General features: G+C 44.1%; 1 protein-coding gene across 4 annotated transcripts in view; it reads left to right on the top strand.

The window, feature by feature from the left end:
• The window catches only part of ntn1b (netrin 1b), a 44,170-nt gene extending 23,347 nt beyond the window's left edge, over positions 1 to 20,823 (top strand). For all 4 annotated transcript variants that reach the window (XM_056401284.1, XM_056401281.1, XM_056401283.1 and 1 more), the window contains 5 exons: positions 1,652 to 1,840; positions 7,289 to 7,438; positions 9,787 to 9,840; positions 12,135 to 12,209; positions 18,254 to 20,823. In XM_056401284.1, the coding sequence (XP_056257259.1) occupies positions 1,652 to 1,840; positions 7,289 to 7,438; positions 9,787 to 9,840; positions 12,135 to 12,209; positions 18,254 to 18,573 (788 nt within the window). In that variant the 3' untranslated portion in view covers positions 18,574 to 20,823. The remainder of the gene's footprint in view (positions 1 to 1,651; positions 1,841 to 7,288; positions 7,439 to 9,786; positions 9,841 to 12,134; positions 12,210 to 18,253) is intronic.
• Positions 20,824 to 21,797: the final 974 nt, after the last annotated feature.

Raw genomic sequence — 21,797 nt, 5'->3', positions numbered from 1 at the left:
GTGTAAAAATTAATATATAACTTAAACAATCAGTGAAAACTAAAATTTAGACTAAAAATTAGGGAAATTATTTTTATTTTCATAGCAGTTTTATAAGGACTCAATTACTTCTCATTTGATTGTGTCACTTTTTATTTCATGTCTTCTTAGCCAACAGCGGTGTTTGTCAACCCGCCCCTCAACCTTTGAGCTAATCACATGCCCCCCCTGCATCTTAAGCTAGCACGCTCCATCAAATTTAGCCAGTTAGCTCCTGTTAGCTACAACAACAACAACAACAGAGAGTTAAAGTGAGATGCTGCTGTAAGATCGAAGATAACAGCAGAAGCTAATGTTAGCTCTGCAATGTTTCAACTGATGTCCCTCAAACGACTCTGTGAGCAAGCTAACACCGCTAACGCTCTCTCTCTCACTACGATGCTAAGTAACAACCCAAGCTTGCATCCTAGCCAAAGTAATAAAGCAGCTAGGCTTGTAGAAACAATGAGCAACAATGACCTGGAAGAATCTAACACTAAATCCACGGCCAGTAATTACGTATCGGCACACAAAACCTCACAGGTCCTGATCAATCATGTGACAGGGATTATTGACAGCAGAAAGTCCATGGCAGTGCTGCACACAGTTAGATTTTACATGTTGGTATTGTTACGTACGTTATAGGCGCTAACTAAAGCTAAATTTGATAGAAATTGTTGAGCTTGCTAGCATAAGAAGCCGTAGGGGGAGGGTGAAATTATAAAATAAAAACACTTGTAAATGAACGTTTTAAAAACAAAACAAAAAATCCATTATGAAAATAAATATGATAAATAATTATGAGAATGATTTGACTTTGTGGTTTATTTTTTGTTTCTCAATATTGAACGTTTCCATATGAGACAACTTGGCAACAGCCTGAAATCAGTGCGTGAGGAATATGAACTTCAAGGTCAATATTAACGAGTGAAAATAGCAATAACAATAAATCACAGAACACGCCAGTCTCTCAGATGTGTGGGAGAGCGGAAGAGCATTTTCCTGCCTGACATCACCAGGGTTCAGAGGTTAAATTCACAAGCAGGTGGCCAAGTGAAAGAGAGCCTGAACCGGGACGTTTCTTTTAGAGGCTCCATTATTCTCAGGCCAGAGCGAAGCGGGCCAAGCTAGTTACGCCATTTGTTTCAATAAGCTGTTGTCTTAATATGAAACTCATAGCGGAAGATTGAGACTTCATTACCTCTTTCAAGTTAATGCATTTTCTCAGGATCTCAACTGACTGCATTTGGCTCCGAACCACAACCGCAAACTGGAAGGTCTGTAAACACTGTGCGCCGAGTTCATCACTGTCAGATAACAGGCTCATGTTTCCAAAAGGTCCAATTTTCAGGAGCTAAGAAAAACAGCGCTGTTTTTTTTTTTTCCCCGACTTGATGACACTGCATTTGGTTTCACGAGTCTCTCAGATGACAGGGACTGTGTAACCATGCAAATAGAGGGAACTGGAGTTACGTGGTTTTCACATAACAACAGCGACACATGGGATTGCTTAAAGTCTGAGCGGTCAATGTTTTATTCACTTCAGACGTCCTTTGCAAAATGAGTTCTGGTGTGATAATTCAGTGTCTGTCTGTGTGTGTGTGTGTGTGTGTGTGTGTGTGTCTCTGCGCAGCCTGCCACTGTAACCTGCACGCCCGCCGCTGTCGCTTCAACATGGAGCTGTACAAGCTGTCAGGCCGGAGGAGTGGCGGGGTCTGCCTCAACTGCCGCCACAACACAGCGGGACGCCACTGTCACTACTGCAAGGAGGGCTACTACAGGGACATGACCAAGTCCATCTCTCACCGGAGAGCTTGCAAAGGTAACAGGATACGACACGGGCCGGACGCGATTACATCCATTTGTTTCGTTGGTAAAAGTCAAACTTAAATTTGAATTCCCCTCTGAATGTTTTTCCAAAGTAAAGGAGTGTTCGACAGCAAGATAAAGAGGTGAAAATATTCAAAAGAAAGCGTAACGTTTTTGCAGCTGGCCTCATCCACGGCAGCACATCACTCAGCTTCCCAGCTGCTTCTCTAAACTGGGAGGGCGCTGATCTGAATCTCCTGCAGGTAAAACAAAAAAACCTGACTTTAACTTACACTTCAACCCTCTGAGGTCAAAGGGCATTTTCTCCATTTCCACATTATTTCTTAAATTCACCTTTAAAAGGGTGTGTGCATATCACATAATACCCAAGTGTTTTATAGCACAATCTTCAGAACAATCTCAGCTCTCTCCATAACGAGGCCCCTCACTGTGTAAACAGATCTTTTGGCCCAAATGCTGAAAAGTTGAAGCCTAGTTTTTAAAAGTTCTTCAAATATCTTGTGAAAACAAACTTTGACTGCCGTGGATGGATTGTTTTGGTGCTTGAAACGGGTTTACCAAAGTCTCCAGAGTCATAGAAATTGTGCAATATATGAGTAAGATAGTAGATACATGGATAATGAAAGCCTAAAATGAATTGTAGTGTTTGTCTGTCACTCTGCTTTAGCCAAATTTTAGAAGCTGTGAGTCACGTATGATCTCTAGAGTCTACAGATTCTGTGCTATCGCAAACATATTCACAGAAACATCCATCGACTTCAGAGGGTTAAAGAAAAGAATTGGCGATAGATTCACCACTGTTTTCTAAAAGTTTGGGTGGTGATTCATACATACATCATTCACTGTGCGCGGTTTCACACCTGAGGTATTAAAGGGTTTAAAAAAGAAGAAGGTTAGAGAAAAGCGCCCAGCTGTCTTGGTGTCAGTGAACTGACCCGTGCAGCTCCCAAACTATTTGAGGTCCTGCGTGGATCCCTGACAAGACAAACATAACAAACAGAACAGAGGTGTGAGCTGATGCACTGAGCGGCGGAGCAGTGGAAACAACTCGCTAATCGTCCCTCACAACACACACACACACACACACACACACAGGTGTGAGCACATACGTCAGGTTTGAGACCGAAGCTGCCAAGGATTAATGTGCGGGGAGACAAAAGCCGAGCTCCTTCTGTCTCTGAGCTCCTCGGGGAGTAAAGACGGAGGCTCCGAGGCCCCGAGCAAACACGCTGCTGTCACTCAATCACGCTGTCTAAACGCTCACGGGCAAAATATCCCATAGACGCGCAAAATACTTGTACATATCTACACCTGTACTTGGCTGCGGGAGAGAAACGAACACACAAACAATGATGTTATTGCCCGACATGATCCTGATTATTTGTTAATGACATATCAAACACAGAGAGCAGACAAGGATAACAACAACTTATCGAAGAGAGGCGGCTGCTTTTTGAGGGGGAGTCTGTTTATGGTCTGTTCACATCTGAAAAATCACCAGTAAACAGACAATATTACAGGATGCCAGCGTACTTTTACATCTCTTACCACATACTAATGACAAACGAGTGACTTTGAGCAGATGCACATATTGTGGTCTCCAGCCACAGCCTCCGCTGAGCTGTGATTGGCTGCTTACAGGGTCTCAGGATGCCTATCCTCCCGTCCCGCCCCCCCTGCGCCCCACATCTTTGGCACACCGCTGCCGATTTAAACACGGAAACAGCAACATGATATTTCCTACAGCGTGCCAGTCTTCCCCCTTTTAATTCACTCTGACTCACTCAAGTTGCATGAAATAAGAGCAGAGGTATGAGCAACACGGCTTTTTTAAATTCTTTTTTTTTTTTTTTTATTGTTACATCAGAGACAGTCAGAGATCACTGTCAAACGGAGCGCAGGGATCGATTTACTGCATGTGGCGGTGTTCTGCTCAACATAAGCTTGATAGATCATCTGAACTCAGAAATGACAAATGGCTTCTTTGCAGCATTGTTTCACCCTGCCAGCCTAAACATTTTCACAAGCTATATTTGGGGAGTGCTCTGGGGGGGGGGGGGGGGGGGGGGCTGGGAACAGGTTAGTGTAACAGAGGTCCTCACTTTGCCTAATGATGTGGCAACATCCATAGATCTCTGCAAAAGGCTTTCCAAACAGCTGGAGCAGTAACCTGAACGCTTGAAGCCCCCCCCCCCCATGCCCCCCCGCCCCTCGCCCCTCCACACACCCAGCTCGTTGCTCCGGAGTCGAACCCAAACACCCTGATTGCTGCTTTTCTCCTCAGGTGACAAAAACAGGGCGATGTGACATCAGTTACAAGTCGCTATATTTATTGTTCAAATCAGCCAACCATCCCACTCTGCTGTTGTTGGACAGGAAACACAGCGCCGCGCCAACACAGCCAGGAAGAAGTCTGCTTTCATTCCCCCCCTCGCCCCCTTCTCCTTCCCTAACACTCCACATCTCAACAAAATGTCCTCTCAACAATTCACTTAATAGTTGGAGGTTTTAATGAAAAAAATGGCTCCTCTGCAGCACACGGCAGCGCCTACATCTCCAGTGGCAGTGTGGAATGCCTCATGCTTTATTTCCCAGATTAACAACTTCACCCCTCATCAAGCGCAGTGTAAACATGGCTCTTGGAGAACCGCAGTGCACACGCCTCCTCCCCCCGCACCCCCCCCCCTCCCCCACTCCACCCCTAACAGTTTGTTTTTTTCCCGGTCCCGTCGTATGTTTGGCAGTTTAAGCCTTTAACTAGGCACAGCAAGTCCACTGAGATGAAGCTGGTACACGGTTCATTGCACTGCACCCCCCCCCCCCCCAAACTCCTCAGCAAACATTCATCTCCACAGGCCCCCCACTGCAGGTTGAAATTAATAAATGTTTCCAGCTCGTAGGACTGGGGGGAGGGGAGGGGATAGTTGGGGGATGTTGAGACTGCAGTAAGAAATACAGTCAGTCTATCTGTCATCAGGTTTTTGAAAATAAATAAATAAATAAATAAATAAAGCAGGAATCTGATATTTTATTGTTTTATAAACTTTATTCCGTCTATCATCTTTACAGTGAGATGAAAAGATCGATACCTCTCTCATGTGTGTGCATTAAATATGAAGCTACAGCCAGCAGCTGGTTAGCTTTTAGTTAATTTAGCTAGCTGCTAACTTGCAAACAGCTAGCCTAGCTCTGTTAGCAACACTAAGTGATTAACATGTTATACCTTTTTATGATTAAAGAAAGACCAAGGTGTAAAAATGAACATTACATTTTTACAGGGAGGTTTTGTGCAAGACTATTTATTGGCTTGGAGCAATATGCTAAGCTAAGCTAACCAGCTGCCAAAGTCATGACATCATGTGGAGGCTAGTTTCTCACTACAAATCATCTTCCACTACAAATAATCAAGCACACGACACTGGGGCAGAAAGCACGTTTTCACAAAGTTATAATAGTTTATATTTGGACATTTTCACTTCTAGCCACTTGCTGTTACTGTTCAGAGTTAAACCAGATTGCTGGAACTAACAGCTAATTCTGCTCTGTGGGCTAACAGGCTGGTTTCTTTCTTGAGATAATAAACATCTCCAATTTTTGCGATTCATGCAGTTTCAGGCACAAAAACAACTCTTCGTGTTGATCTCCTCATCAGTAACCTGACGCACCAGATGGTTTGTTAGACAGAACCATCTGCGTAGGCTTCGCTGGGAAACTGTTTGGGAAAGTGCAGCCGCTTTCAAAAATACTTGGTAGGTGATTGGATGAACCATCTGTCTATCACTGTCAATCATGGGATGTGTGCGTCCTTTTCCACGATCAGCGGAGCCAGTTGGTAAATCACACTCCTGCTGAAAGTCAGTCGCTCTTTGCTTTATCACCGATGCTACAGCATCTACGCTAAGACGCCGCTTCAAAGCTGCATTTTTAGTAACTGATGTTATTACAAATAAAACCACTTTTACAAATGAACCTAGAAATTAGAGTTTGACTTTTTATCTACTGGACGGATACGAGTGGTGTCGAACTCCTTCATCTAATCCTCAGCAAGAAAGCTAATTAGCATATTTTGCTATTGCTTTAATAAGTCAGCACAGACCTTAGTTAGTGTTGGAGGTTCTGGTTCCGTCCTGAAATATTATTCTTAAAAGCTTTCGAATAAACAAATCAGACACTTTATTTTACAGATTTTGTATTTCATTGATTTTTGGTAGATAAACTGTACAGTGGCAGAGTGTCACCGCTCTGCCATTTCATTGTTTGGTTTTATTGTTAGCTGCGTTATTTCATCGTGTTTGTGGTTTCCATTAAAAAGCCCTTCCCTCATTTCAATGTAAACAATGTAGGAAATATATTGAATCCCTAAAACTTTCAGCATTTGATTTAATTTCAAGTAGAAGAAAAACAAAAGACCTTTTTTCTTCTTTTTTTTTTTCTAAATTTAATAAGGATCTTGTTATGTTCATGAAGCTCCATAAATTCAAACTAAAAGTAACTCCAACCTCTACTGGACCACTTCAAGCAAATTTCAAATGACTCTGCTGGTACATATAACACATGCAGGGCTAATAGGGAGGCTGGGCTTCCACTTCAAACACTGGCTTTATGGTAAATGTTTGGCAGAACGCACACACACACACACACACACACACACACACACACACACACACACACACACACACACACACAGTACAAATTTCTCACATTTAACTCGCGATCCTCCCAACTAACAGCTTACACAGACTTTGAAGTGCGTTCCACTCGTCCATTAATAGGAAACATTATTCAGGCCGAATTTGCAAGGAACTCTTTGCCAGAAAGCTTTACATTGGAAACTCAATCTGAAGAGCACACAGTCTGTCTGATGACTACGATGCAGCGGACACAAAACCGGCTCTCTTAAGCAGCTAACACACACACACACACACACACACACACACACCACACACACACAGGAACAGACACGACACATTCCCCATACATTTTACGATGTACACAGTCGAACGATACCGTGCAGTGAGAGTGAAATACTACAATTAATCAAGTTATTTACTCTTGTGCATGCCTTCCAGAGCAGACTTAATGAAGAATCCTATGGTCATTATGGGTGGAGTGAAGCAGTGTAATTTGATTGAGGTTTTATGCTGGTCCAAGGCCCAGTTCCCCATCTGTGATGGTCTGGAAGGAAAACACAGCCAAGACTAATGTGAATGATTTTTCTCACTAAGTTTCAGTGCTAAGCTTTGTTTTTTATTGTATGGAATATGTAGAGTCAGCAGAGGACAAGCCAGAGACGCGCTGTACTCATCTGGAAGCTGATATTTGTTTTCAGATTTTGCAAACTGCCCATGTTTTCGTTTTTCAAATCACAACTGTTTATTTACTCGGGTAAGATCTAGCTTGACTTTCTTGTGCTTTTTATTTTTCTTCCCTCCTTCCGTAGCATGTGACTGCCACCCAGTCGGAGCAGCAGGAAAGACGTGTAACCAGACAACGGGCCAATGCCCCTGCAAGGACGGAGTGACAGGAATCACCTGTAACCGCTGCGCCAAGGGCTACCAGCAGAGCCGCTCTCCCATCGCTCCCTGCATCAGTAAGAGCCACTTCTGCCACCTTTGCACACAATGACGGGGTTAAATTCATGTTAACAGCACAAGTGCAGCTGGTACAACTGCTTTAGTGAGGGATACTAATCACTAATGAGTTTCATTAGTGATTAACAAATCATTTATATGTGCTTTATAGATCAGTTATAAACATTAATAAGCAAACTTTTGGTTTGCTGAGTTGTGAATAAATCCTGTTCAACTTGCATTTTTGCGTCATCGTGCAAGAAAATACACGTGAATTCATGTATTAACAACTTATTAACAAGTATAACTGCAGGCCTGATTGATTATTATAAAGATATATAAACGAACCATCAGGTCTGCAGGAACAAAGGTCATTTTTAAATGGTTCCTGACTTTTTAACAAGCCATCAAGATGAATTAATGGGTATCAACAAGGCAGCACTCGTTATACAAGAGACTAATGTAGCATTCACAAGCCAACAGGGTGTTTTGACAATTTGATAATCCAAAAGGTTTTTCTGGATTGTTCTTAATCTTTATTACCTATAAATAAAACCACACGTTGCAATATATAAACTATATAAACACACCGAAGGCTTAGTCACAGCCGAACGTTGGTGGCAGTGAGATTAATCTGTGTGTCTTCTAAATATTTGGTTCTTGAAGCTTGAGATATAGTGACTATACCCACAGTGCTAGTTGGTAAACTGCTGTAGCTGGGAGCTAACCACTAACACGCTGTCGCTAGTTACTCACAACACAACTTCTCCCCAACAGTTTGTTCAATATCTTACACCATTTAGTTCAATAAAAAGTTACTGGGGAGGGAGAATGAAGCTCTCTTGCTAATGGTCAGTTAGCAAACTTGTCCGTTTAGCTTGGTCTTTACCAGGACAAAAAGTTGTACCAGCGTCTCGTTTCTCGTAACTGTCTGCAAAATCATTCCTCTTCTGTGGAGCAGGTTACTCTCTGACAGACGAGGTCAAACAAGAGTAGATGGTGCAACACGGCTAATAAGCTACGAGCTATTAAGGAAACTCCAACTGGATGTTCCCACAAAGGCCAACTGTGTCAATACGGCTCGCTGCTGGTCAGCGGCAGAAATTCATGGGTCAAAGTTCACCAAAGTTGAACTGAACTGCAAAAACAAAACAAAAAGAAAAATTGTGTGGATTTATTTTGTATCCACGAGCACATCCGCCAATTGTGGGTGATTCCAGACCTTTAGCTAAATCATAAGTCCAAGCTTTGATACCCAGGCTTCATGAGCAATAACAAATCCTGATAATTACCTCAGGACAAGACCTGAAAAGAACAGGACATGTTGCTATGCATGAATTCATGGCTCACACTCGTCTTCGGGTTATTTTTATACCGCTGTTCCATTATTTTAGATGGATTTTTGGCTGTTTAAACCAGAGCCTGGATAAACAGACCATTACTGCTCGCCTAACATGGCCTTGTGAGCCTTCAACACCGTTAACGGTCCGTCTCACAATAAATCCCCAGAACGAGTCCAAGGGAATGATGGCTGATATGTTTATTGGCTGTATCTGCTGCCTGCAGATTCCTGGCCCCTCGGCAATAAACGCCAACGCCTCACAGAAACAGAGATGGGTCACTAGTAGCTGCTTTAGCTAGGAGCATCAAGTAGCTGGCTGGCGTGGACAGATAAGATAACGGTGATGTCTGGGAGGTCGTGTACACACTAACAATTGTCCACTATGTTACTGGGGTTGACATTTCTGATAAAGTCGTGTGGAAATTGGACATGGTCTCTTTGGACCGACAATCAGAGTGATATGTTTGGCCAGAATCCGCAACAATAATTCAAACCTGTGAACCTGCTGGAACAGGATTTCTTCAATTTTGCAGAGAAGGTAACAAATGTGGTGTAAAAATTGGAGGAAATTGGTTTTTTAAGAGCGGACTGTATTTGGTTTTTCTCATATACTTTTTTGAGATAATGTCTTTTGGTTTAGTGCGATATTAAATTTTTTGTGATATCTACCTCCCTGCCAGCTCTGACTTTAACAAGAGCGGCGGCCTTGGCTCTCTGCGCCTACAACCTACTACAATCAGATTAATAGTAAACTCGCTTTCTCGTTACACAGTCTCAGCACGGTCTGTGTGTCAAAAAATCGACCGTCAGTACAACAAGACATCCTATTAAATCCATCCACACGTGTTTTTCATATATGCTCTGAACTTATTCACACACGCTCAGGGGTAAAAGAAAAATCTGCTCTTAGACAAGGACATTGAGCTCCTGTATTTTCTCATAGGTGTAACCATCACATAAGCTACAGTCACTGCAACATGGTGATGATGATGATGTGAAACATGCATTTATTCCTCTTTGTCACAGAGATCCCAGTTGCATCTCCTACAGCAACTTACACCAGCTACGAGGAGCCGTCAGGTGAGTAAACACACATCTCTATGACCCTTCCTGTTTTCATGCTCTAGTGGTATTGCTCTTTAATTCTTATTTCTATAATGTTATTTAATCAATGTGGAACGGATCTCTTTTTAATCACTACATACAGATTAACTAAATTAACCGTTCCCACGTGTAATCATAATTATATCTGCTTAACCTTATATGTAATTATGTGTGTATTTCTAGCACATGCATGTTTTTCCATCTCTTCCTTGTATCGCTCGTCAAATTAAACGCACAGCAGTGAGGTCTGACTGCCGCTGATGTGAACTCCAGATATTTTTCCAGTGCTCCCTGTGGCCTCGTTGCCTGTATTCCCAGCCTGCCCTGCAGCCTCCCAAGGGTTTCAGCCCTAATCTGATTACATGCTTCATTTGCACCAGTTTGTATTTCAATCAAGGCCGGTCGCACCAGCAGCGAAGCCCCGTCGGACCCTGTTGTTCATGTGCTCTGACGAGGGTCTCCGTATCACAGCCACATATACCTGCAGGTTAAAAATAATTTTCAGGGACTGTCTTTAAAGGCTTTTCCCTGAACGTAACTGGGAGCAAACAGGCTGTAAAGCTGCTGCCCGAGCCGCTGATTTGTTCATTCACAGCATATCGCTTTGTTTTACCATGATACTGGTTTGTGTGAACAGGCTGAGTCACCTCTGATCATCGATCAGCGTCTGACGAGAGTGGCGCCACTGACTTCACCGAGCTTTGTTGTGAGTCCCACTTTTATACTATAGTGGCTGCCGAGGCTGTGAGGAGTTTGGACTCCTGTCAGGAACTCCACACAGACACCACCCTCCAAATTAGGAGCAGTGTGGTCCCCGGGGACCCCGCAGAATGAACGTGGCACTGCTGCAGCGACGCACAAAGGGGGCGTTTGTCCTCGCAGCAGGAGATTGGACCTTAATGAGAGCTGTGGGTGTAACAGCCCACTGCGCCGATTGCGCTAAGGGGCTAATGGGCAACGTCAGCTATCAAAGGGAGGTATGATGAAGGCCCCCAGGGGCCAGCGGGAGATAAAGAGCCCCCCCTCCCCCTCCTGCCCTCAACACTTCATTTACATGGAAATCAGGCGTGCTTGATATGGACTCGTCAAATTCATTTACTTTGGGATTTCCTCTTTTCTTATTTCTCCCGCCGCCGCAAAAAGCAGCGGCCGGGCATTCCAGCAGAAATGCTTTCTCTACATACATGAATTCGATCCTCATCCCACACCGCTCTTTTTTTTTTTTTTTTTTTTGAGAGAGGGAGGAGAGGGGCGTTTTTTTCTTCCTCCATCATTACCCAGGCAACCTCATTCACACAGAGTATAATGGGGAAGAAAGGGGAAGACTGGACAGAGGGCTGGAAGAAATAATGAAGTTTGTCCATATTCAGGCAAGCTGAAAGGTCCCCCCTCTCTCTCAACTGCCCCCTCCTTTCTCTTCAGACTGCCCAGCCCAGCTTTCCCACCCCCCTAGAAAAGAGCACAAGGCTTATTGCTCTGGGAGAGGCGGAGTGGGAGGGGGGGTGGGGGTGAGGGGGGTGGGGGTGGGGTGGGGGGGCAACACTCGGAGATGATCTGGTTCCAATTTGTGTCAGTCAGTGGAAAAGTGGAGGGAACAAATGATTTAAATTTTCAGGTCGGCCTCTGGTCCCACCACCGGCTGCCTCATTACAAAAGGTACCTGGCGCAGCGACAGCAGTGGCCATCGATAAAGCCCTTCAGCGTGCTAACCCAGGTACACTGTAAAAGCAATACTGCTCAGACATTAATCATAAGTCTGAGAGCTTCTTTCTCAGGGGGGTGGATTGGGGGCACCGAACATTTAGCCTCGACCTGCATTAAAGTATTCACTCTCTCGCCTCATGCGGCTGAGATGCTGCTAAAAGGTCCCCCTGCTAATTTTGGGCAGGTCACTAGCTAATTCCCCCCCCACCACCCCCCTTCCTCGTGACCCCTCTTTTGTGCGGGAGTGACCTCAGAGATCTCACACACAATGCATGCCAGGACACTGACGAGGCGGCAGGCAGGCTGCAGTGGAAAAGTTGGGAGTGTGTTGACAGACACAGGAGGATCTGTGTAAGCTTTAATCCGTTTCACAGTGGCACTTTGAAGGCATCTTTAAGACCCCGGGGCCACAAATACAATACAACAATACCACATGTGAAGCCCGTCCGGCTGAATCCGCACTTAATGTGTCATAAGAAGCGTTTCACACAGGGTGAAATCCACAACCTAAATTCTCCATCTCTCTTTCCCTCTCACCTTTTTCTCCCCCCCCCCCCCCCTCCCAGATTGTGAATCTCACTGTAAAGCTTCCAAGGGAAAGATGAAGATCACCATGAAGAAGTACTGTAAAAAAGACTACGGTAAGTGAGTCCAATACGCAGGAATGTGTGCTGCCAGACGTCAGCCAGCAGTCAAGAGGTCAGATGTCTCAATTAATCAGATGGCGAGCGCGGCCAATCCACACCCTGCTGCTGCTGCTGCTGCTGCTGCTGCTGCTGCTCTCCGCGTTTCAGCGATCGTTTACTCGCACAGGCCTCAGGTCACGTCCACTAATGCGGATTAATATGAAAACATATCTCTCCTCTCTGTGATGCGAGCTTCCAGGCACACTAAAGCTGACGGTTCCCACCTTTGAAAAACAGAAGGTTTTTCAGAAACGCTCTCCAGAGTGGATCGGTTTGACGCGCGGACACGGAAAACTGAGCCTTTTTCCAAAATGTGCAACCGACCGTCGGCCAATATTCTGTCACTTATAAGTGATCCGTGCGAGTGCTGATGCAGCTGATTTGATCCCACAGTACAGGTGTTTCAGTGACATACCTTTTGCTTTTCTGTTGTCGAGCAACTGCACGAGCAATTACACGGCGGTTCAGTTGAGGGTCTTGATGTAAATCCCCAGGAATTACATTTAGAATTTCACAATAAAACATCTGGGACCAAGCGAGGAATATTTGTCAAAGCGGTCTATAAATTCAGCCCCTCTCCTCTCCAGATATTTGTTGTAAGGAGTGCGGTTGTTGGCCAGCTGAAAGTACAGGGAGAGAACTTTTTCACACTACTGTATACCGCCTTTATTTAACTGTTCGATATTTTGAAGCAGCACCGGTTGGGGTTTTCTTTCAAAATGCTGCTGGCAACTCAAGCAAGCTGATTTCCTGAGGGCGATATTTAAAACTAACCCGAGCATGAAGAGTTAGAATTTGTGAGAGGAGCTCACGCTTAAACCTCAGAGAGAGATTCATCGTTTATCCACTAAACCTTGAACGAATTCCCCTGAAACAGTTAAAAATCTGATCGGTTTCAACCTCGGCTGGTTCACCGGGGTTCAGGGGAAAAGACAGTACCTCAGCCTGACCTTTTCTATGCATTCTTTCAGGCATGTCTCCTGATTGTGTAACCGGGACAACAGGTGGGAGACAGTAATGACAGTTATTTCAGAACTTACTCCCCAAAATTTCACAAACCCAAAAAAAAAACCCCCCAAAAAAAACGTAGAGAACACTTCAAATAAATCAGGAGAAGCAGCAGCTCAGATCTCCGCCAAGGCCAATGTCAAACGACATACACCAGACTCCAGAGGAAAAAAAATAAATAAAAATTCATAGGAAATGATCCGGATCTGCTCCAAAAATTAATGGGTTCCTCCTTGGCCAATTCTCCACCCCTCCACCAAGTTCAGCACAAATCGGTTCTGTGCTTTTTGTGTCATCGTGCGGACAAACAAACGCACACATTGTGAACACAACGTCCTCAGCAGAGGTAATAAAACCTGGTTATTGATTCTTTCGTCGACGCTTATTCTCCCACCAATTAGGACACACACCTTCAATAAATGCAGCGTCCTAAGATTGACCCATTTGAGCACACAACTAATTTTTTAACTCCTCAATTGTGTTGAGGACGGCCTCTTCTCTCGCCCTGCAGACTTGCACAAGAAGAAGAAGAAGAAGAAGAAGAAGAGCGCGCTGCAGGAGTATGCACGAGTGTGCTTTGTCCAGCGCAGTCCGCCTCAGGCATCTGGATAAAGTTTCATCCATTTTAGCGCAACTCCCAAAACCGACGAGAGAAGCCAAAACACACAGCAATCACATCACGTTTCATTATGTCCACGAATCCACACAGAACAAGAGTCACAGCTGAGATGCATCCGACCGCGTTGCGACGGGTAAATAAATATCACGTTACGGGGTCTGAAACGACGTATTAAGACGTTGCGTCGATCGAATCAACAACTTGGAAGACGGAGAGGAAATTTGATGTTTTGATGGATCAGTGATTAATGATACAGGGTCCATTATCTGTCAACCACAAACCACAACAATAGAAGAGTAGATTCCAACACAGGGGGATATAAGTATGCAACAGAGGCAGGGGGAGAACACGTTTTTTTACCCTACTGTGTAGCTGCACACTCATCCACATGGCAAACGATCCACTCCACTCTTTGGATTTTCTGCACCATTAATCATCGCAATAAAATGGTTTATCTGTTATCGATGGATCCACATATGTAAACCACAGAGACCCAAAAAAGAAGAAGAAGAAAAAAAAAAAGCCTTTGAGGCAGATCCAGTGTTCCCCATGATGCACTCTGCTCTCTGCCAAGTCTTGGCAAGCATTGTATCCACTAAAAAGACAATAAGAGCGCGCCTCTGGAGACCCAACCTACATTTGTCTTTGTTAAACTATTACGAATTCCTTGTCATTTTCAAAGCTGCATCATTAGTAACTTGTAGAACATTTGTGTCGTATAGATTTTTATTGGACAGTTAATGTAAAGTCGTCCTTTGACGCTTTCAGCTCCTCTAAGGTCAGTGAAACGTCATCCACTGTCTGTCGGGAAACTCGCTTCATATACTTTCAAAACAGCATCCAACAGAGAAAAAAATGGCCGAACATATTTTACTCCCCCTCACGGTCGAGTCGACGGTAATTCAGGCCATTTGTTTCATTTTGCCGGGGGGGGGGGGGGGGGGGACGTAGCCATTATTCATATTTCCATTGACTTAAATCTTAATCGTCAGAGCGGAGACGGACCCTGCGTCTATAAATCAGCCGGGCTGATGCGAGCAAAGCGGGCGCTTCCTGTTGGTTTCCTCTGAAGTTCCTCTAGAAAGTCTGGAAGCAGATGATCCGGCCTGAGCCGCGGCAGCACGGCAGACATCATCGCTTAGCATGCGTTCCCCTTTGCCTCGGTCTAATTCATTTCTCAGGCCTGTCGCCTTGCTTTTGTGGGGGCCTCAGAGTCTCTGCTCTGTTCTTTTTTTTTGGGGGGGGCCACAACCCCCCATGTGTGAGTGGTGATGCAGGGCCCCCCCCCCCAGGGGTCACGGGAAGGGGCCCTCTGTTTAAACACAGTTGTGCGCTCTGCCGGCACCGAGCATTCCTCGGGGCACAAACAGGTGGTAAATTAGGCAGACGGTGACGGATTGCCACCCCCGGAGAGAAAGAAATATGTTTTGTTTATTCAATTTTTGTTTTTCATCGGCGCCGTAGCTACGGAGACGGCGGACACAAAGGGATTATATTCTCGCCTCAAACCCTCCTCTGCACACACGTACCCTCCCTCTCCCTGCCACCAGGAGGACAATGAATCAAAGGGCCGCGTGTTTACCGACGCTCCGGGGTAGTGCTCAAAGGCAGGACGACCCCCCTCCACCCCCACCCCTCCCTCTCTTAGCCACCCCTCTGTGCTCACCCAAGGGTAGCAGGTCCCCTGATCATTCACTCAGCTGATAACCAGAGGGGACAGGGGCCTCAGTGTGGTAATTAAGCAAGCTCTAATTTCATTAGCCCCTCGCTTGTTGGTGGCATGCAGTGTCAAGCCGCAGCACACTGCCCAAAGAAGATAAACCCAGTGGGAAGTTTGGCTGCGAGGGAGAGCTCAGCTGGCGGCCATTGTGCAAGAGCGGGATCATCTAACACTTATCTCTCCCCTTCCGCCGTCTGTCTCACCAAAACAGTGTGCGCTATTTCGTAACAGATTGTTTGACCCCGCGCTCTCAGTCTCTCTCCCCGTGTCTGTTTCTGATCCAACCAATGGGCAGAAGGTGTGTGTGTGTGTGTGTTTAAAAACACTGAGAACACACTTGAGAGAGAAAGAGACACTGACACAGAGACCGGGCCTGGATGCCGTAACCGAGTCCCCTCGGCCCGGAGAGGGAGAGCGCTATCTCCGCTGGATTCTCACGCTGCGGAGTTGGATGCAGCTCTGGGAGCAGAACCCGGATAGCTCATGAGGTCGGAAACACATCCTGATTCTCCTGGAACTTTTTCTGTGGCTGGGAAGACAAACAGTGGCCCCTCCTTCTTCACCCACCCCCCTCCTCACACACCCTTTATGTGTCTGGATGAAGGAGAGAGGGCTGCATTGAATGGCAGGGCTGTGAGAGCTCGCTCTACTCAGCCCAACAAACCTTCTTTCTTCTGAAATTGTGTGCAATTTGCTCACGCCATGCATTGACACACATACTCAAACACCCCGCTCCTCCGGTTCTCCTCATTCTTGGCAGTAAAAGGGGACGACTGATGAACACCAAAAGTGATCATGTTCAGCCAGAAAGGCAAAGAAAAAGGCGAACCTGCACAGATATCAGAATAAAATAAGGAATTACTGTTTGGATTATTATTATTACAAATTATTTTGTTTACTTGCAAACCCACGCCCTGGCACTTTATGAAGCTTGTGTGCACAACAAAAACCACAGGGACTGGTTCAGCAATAAATGATTCATATATAGATAAATGGACAAATATAAAAATTTGTTTCCCATCATCTAATCCAATCGTCTCCAGATTAAATTACTTCTCACAATTGTAACTGAACCCTCCCTCCCCCTCCTCCCCCTCCTCCTCCTCCTCCTCTTCCTCTCTGCACACCTTCATGTTAATTCCACATTCCTGGCTGAACCCACGGGGGCTAACGCACTTCACTTCAAGCACAGATTAACTCTGTCGCCTTTCAGCTGTTTACCTCTTGTTCCAATCAATGTGAGGAAGTAATGGTTGCTTTGTTGGACGGAGAATCCGTGCAGGGGAGCTTCTGCAAAAGGAAGCTTTACTCATTTCCTGATATTAAAATATCTGCCACAAGTGGTGTTCCAATAGTTCCCAGGTTCAGCGCGGTTTTAGCCCGAGGTTGTCAATGTTCAGACTCCACTTTAGCACCTGATTAAGCAATTGGAAAGGATCTGTTTCAGAAGTTATATTGTTAGCAGATGTGGCATTTTTCTATAAAACTTTTTCTTTTGGCCGTTTATTTTTTTATTTTTTTGCAAAAAAAAAAGAAAGAAAGAAAAATAACGCTGCCTGGCCACCTGAAGGAAAAGCTTTCCTCTGCTCTTCAGATGTTCTCCGCCAGAAAGCTTTTGTGATCGCGAGGGGAATTGCTATGACAACCGTTGCCGTAATAGGGCGTGTGGCTCAGGAGCGCGAGGAAAAGGTCAGAGGTCAGAGATGAGGGGAGCCATTTCTGGGTCACGTTCAAACAGCAGCTTTTATTGGACGTTTTATACGATGTTGTATAAAAGTGTTGGCATCTGTCTGCTGCCTCGCACAGATGCCAACTCTGGAATAAAGAGGCTGTTACAGTTTATGACAGCGGTTCCCGAACCTTGTCTGATGTACGCTGGCGATGAAGTCACGTACCCCTTTATCAACACTGTCGAATCCAAGCGTGGTCATTTGCATTTATTTTAAAATGGATGTTTTTCTAAACACAAGGACGTTTTTTCACCCCACAGATCCGTCAGTGTTCGAGTAGTAGCAGAAGATAAGAGTTGTAGCACTTCGCAAAGTATTTTTAACCCTTTATCCATTACTGTTGGCGATTTAAACCGTTTATCATCTACTTTCTTACTTTACCTTTATTACCCACAATCCTCTATTTCAACCGCTTATTGTCTTTCAGCTAGAAACCAGAGGTGGGCGACTTGAGTCACATGACTTCACAAATTTGAGGACTTGAGACTGAGATAAAAGACTCGACTTTACTCTGACTTGGTTTTCATGACGTCAGATTGATTGATTGATTGAAAAGTTACATTTTGCTTTTGAAACATAACTTGGCAACCTACTAGGACGCAGCAGACCAGCCGAGGCCAACGCACGAACAAGCTCTCATGGGGAGGGGCTAAATCCAAAAAGACTAAAACTTGCACTGCAGGAGAACAAAGCACAACACAGGTTCTACATTGAAATGTCAAGAATTAGACCGGAACCAAGAAGAGCAAATCCCTCCTCCAAGGCCGAACAAGCCTCGTCGTCCCCGGTCTATGACCCACGCCTCCATCGAGTCAGGAGCAAGTTCAGTACTTTTTAGAGCTGAAAATTTAACTTACACGACAAAGGTGATAAAGGTCATAAAGGTGATTTAACCCTGGCTTCTCTCTTCTCCCCCACCCAGCTGTCCAAGTGCACGTCCTGAAGGGAGACAAAGCCGGCGAGTGGTGGAAGTTCACCGTCAACATCATTTCCGTCTACAAACAAGGTGAGCACCGCATCCGCCGCGGGGACCAGCTGCTGTGGGTGCGCGCGAAGGACGTGGCCTGCAAATGCCCCAAGATCAAGCCCGGGAGGAAGTACCTGCTCCTGGGCACGGACGACGACTCCCCCGGGCAGAGCGGCGTGGTGGCGGACAAGGGGAGCCTGCTCATCCCCTGGAAGGACCTGTGGGGCCGCCGGCTGAGGAAGTTCCAGCAGCGCGACAAGAGGGGAAAGTGCTAAAAGTAGCGGGGAGAGAATAAGAGAGAGATTGAGGGGGAGGTGGAGGCGAAACAACACCTCTACTGGGATTGAATGCGAGGAAGAGGAGAGGATGGATGGATGAATTAAAAAAATAAATAAATAAATAAACTGGAAGAATAAAAGATAGAGAGACACAGGTGAAAAGTAGGAGAGATGGGGGAATGACTGAGTGCTGCTGCTCTGAGTTGGAGCGAAGAGATTAGTGTTTTTTGTTTGTTTTTTTTTAGGAACTTTTGTGAAGGAGCTCATTCTACAGTTTTTCTGTTCGTCTTTCAAGGTTTGTTTTGTCGTGTAATTGCAGAGTTTGCACCTAATGTTACAGATATGTCACATCCTGACTATTTTACCCATGATGCTGTTGTTTTGTTTTGTTTAGTTTTTTTAAAAAGTCCCTTCAGTTGTTTTAAAGAGCAATGCATCTACTGTATCACCCCTTCTGTGTCTGCAGAGGATCTATGTCCAGTTCAAAGGCTGCATCTTGCAACCTGCCAAACTTTGAAGAAACTTTTTTCTCAACAACTGGAAGCGAAAACACACAAAAAAAAAAGAAAAGAAAAAAAAGAAATTGTGAAATTGTGAAATTGTTTATAACTGCGGTGAGAGTGCCATCCTGCCCGAGAGCTCCCTGCTCGTATGTGAGTGTTACCTCAGTGTTGTGGGAACAGAACGCCATAATGATCCTCTCCTCATTCTGTATAATGATCTCAGTACATGCGAGTCTTTGTTTCGGCGCTTATCGATATATATCCGCAGTTATGTTGTGGTTGTGACCTCTGCAATGTAAAGTAACCATACGTGCATACATAGACATTTATTTTTTAGTAGACGGTGCCGTAGCATCAGCTAGATGTAGAGTAGACGTGTCAACCATGCACTTATTTTTACTAGTCAACCCCTTTAGAACATATGAGATATGTTCACGATTATTATTATTATTATTATTTTTATTTTTATTTTTTAGAGTGGCATCCAAAAAAGAAAAGAATCCCATACTGAACCATATGATGCAAAAAGCTGCCTCACTGATGACTTGCTCTGTGTGGCCCGATGCGTCTGATTGACAGCGACAGTCCTGTTGAAAACGTGCAGAAGACAGTGTTGGTTCTCCAGGAGACGTGAGGCGGATGTCCCCAACATCTGCAAAGTGAGAGCGCTGATTGATTCTCACTTCGTTCATTTAAAAAAAAATAAGAAAAATTAAAAAAAAAAAATAGAAAGAAAGAAAAGAGAGAGAGAGAGAATATCGACCTATCAAGCAATCCTCATACCACTGACATACTGCATGCTCACTATTTACTGTAGCTGACTGATAGCTAACAATGATTGTGAATTATGTACACATTTAATTTGTATACAGTACTCAGTGTTGTGGGAAAATAACCTGTGGAGTGATGAGATATCACAGATGTTTTATTGTGCAGTGCGTTCAGCACGCCGCGTGTTCAAACGTCCGTCACCTCAACGCCACTTTTTGACGACTGGATTCCATTATCAAGACTTGGTACTCGACAAAAAGGCATGAGCGATTGTCTACATGTTATATAGCTGTATAGTATTACTTCTTCTTTTTTTTTTATGTTGTTGTTTTGTTAAACATTAACTAGATCTATCTCCATGTGAATTTAACCAGAGTTTTAAATACTAGAGGCTTAATAAATGGAAAAGACAGTCTCACACACTGAGACTTTTGAGTTTACACATACACAAAAAACAGCCAGTACACTAACACGTATGCAGGGCCACACCTAATAAGACACACAGGTACACCTCAGTACTCTGTGCATCATATACTGTATGCATTTGAAAATTTACAACGTGCTAATAAAGTCTCTGCCAACACATCTGCACCGACGCATTTCAGCCCGTTTTGCAGCCGTTTGTAATGAAAGGTACTCGCCACCAGACTCCCGCTCTCCATAAATATTATATCTGAATAATTATCTGCTCATGTTTATACATTGGCTTGTAAATGATGTTTAGCAGTGTCCATTGCAAATGGTTGTGTAATGTCTTGTAATACTAATATATTATGTTTATCACAAATGAATATATTTAATGACACATGAAACAATGTGGCTTTTGTGGTTTTTATTTTTGACCTTTTATTTTTTACTTTTTGCATTGAATTGTAGATGGCTGTAATGAAAAGTATTGATACGTGTCTGGCTATTGAACAGCCTGATAGAACTGAAAATTAATTCATCTGAAATAAACTGTGTAAAAACTCAGGATGATCCCAGCTGAAATGACATTTTTAGTTCTTTTCATCATCAAAAAGTGTCTTTTTTTCCCCCGATAACACAACGCAACACACAACGAACAATGTGCTGCAACACATTACGTCACTTTTTCTCTCAGTTATTGTGAGTAAATTTATCCTGTAACATTTCTACAAAACACAAGAAGCGACAACAAAATTAGTCAAAACTCAAATAACGTCTTGACGATAAACTACTGGGGAACAGAAATGTAGTTTAGAGTTTGATACAAACACACTTTACTGAGGTTTAACTGCACGACACACGTTTTAAGAAACAGTCATTAATAAATACAACAAATCACACGACCATTTTTACAATAAAGAGGCAAAAAAAGCAGAAAATAACTTAAAAAAAACAATTAAATACTTTAATTTAGTTCCCAAGTCCCTCTGCTTCTTCCTGTGTATATATACAGACCCATAAGTATTTTACAGATACCATATATAGAGAATATTGAAAGTGTAATTACAGGTTGTGATTTAAAACGTCACATTTCCTCTGTTTAAATGAAAGTGCAGGAGTGCGACTGATAAACAAGCTCAGTGGGATGCAACACTGGAAAAACAACTTTCTAAACCCGATGTGTTTGTGAATCCTTAAGAAAAACAAAACTTCTTCATGAATCCACTGTAATTATTGACATTTACTGAAACAAAGCGTATGAAATAAGCGAATTCTGTGAAGGGGAGTCGTCGCTGTGAAGTAAATGAATTAAAACACTGGCTGCTGCCAAAGAACTTCAACCATGCCCTGCAGCACAGGTCACCATTTGTGTTGGATCCTGTGCCTCTATAAACTTCACAGACAATAAGGTCTGGCTGTAAGATTGCTATAATGCAGGCATATTACTAAAAGGGTGATATCACCAACGTGTCTAATCCAAACCGCAGATGTTATTGTTGTAGCTGCGAGGTTCTGGCATCAGTGGAAAACCCCTTAACT

Source organism: Seriola aureovittata, chromosome 17 (genome assembly GCF_021018895.1).
Source record: "Seriola aureovittata isolate HTS-2021-v1 ecotype China chromosome 17, ASM2101889v1, whole genome shotgun sequence".
Classification (NCBI taxonomy): domain Eukaryota; kingdom Metazoa; phylum Chordata; class Actinopteri; order Carangiformes; family Carangidae; genus Seriola; species Seriola aureovittata.
This window is presented reverse-complemented; position numbering and strand designations above follow the sequence as displayed.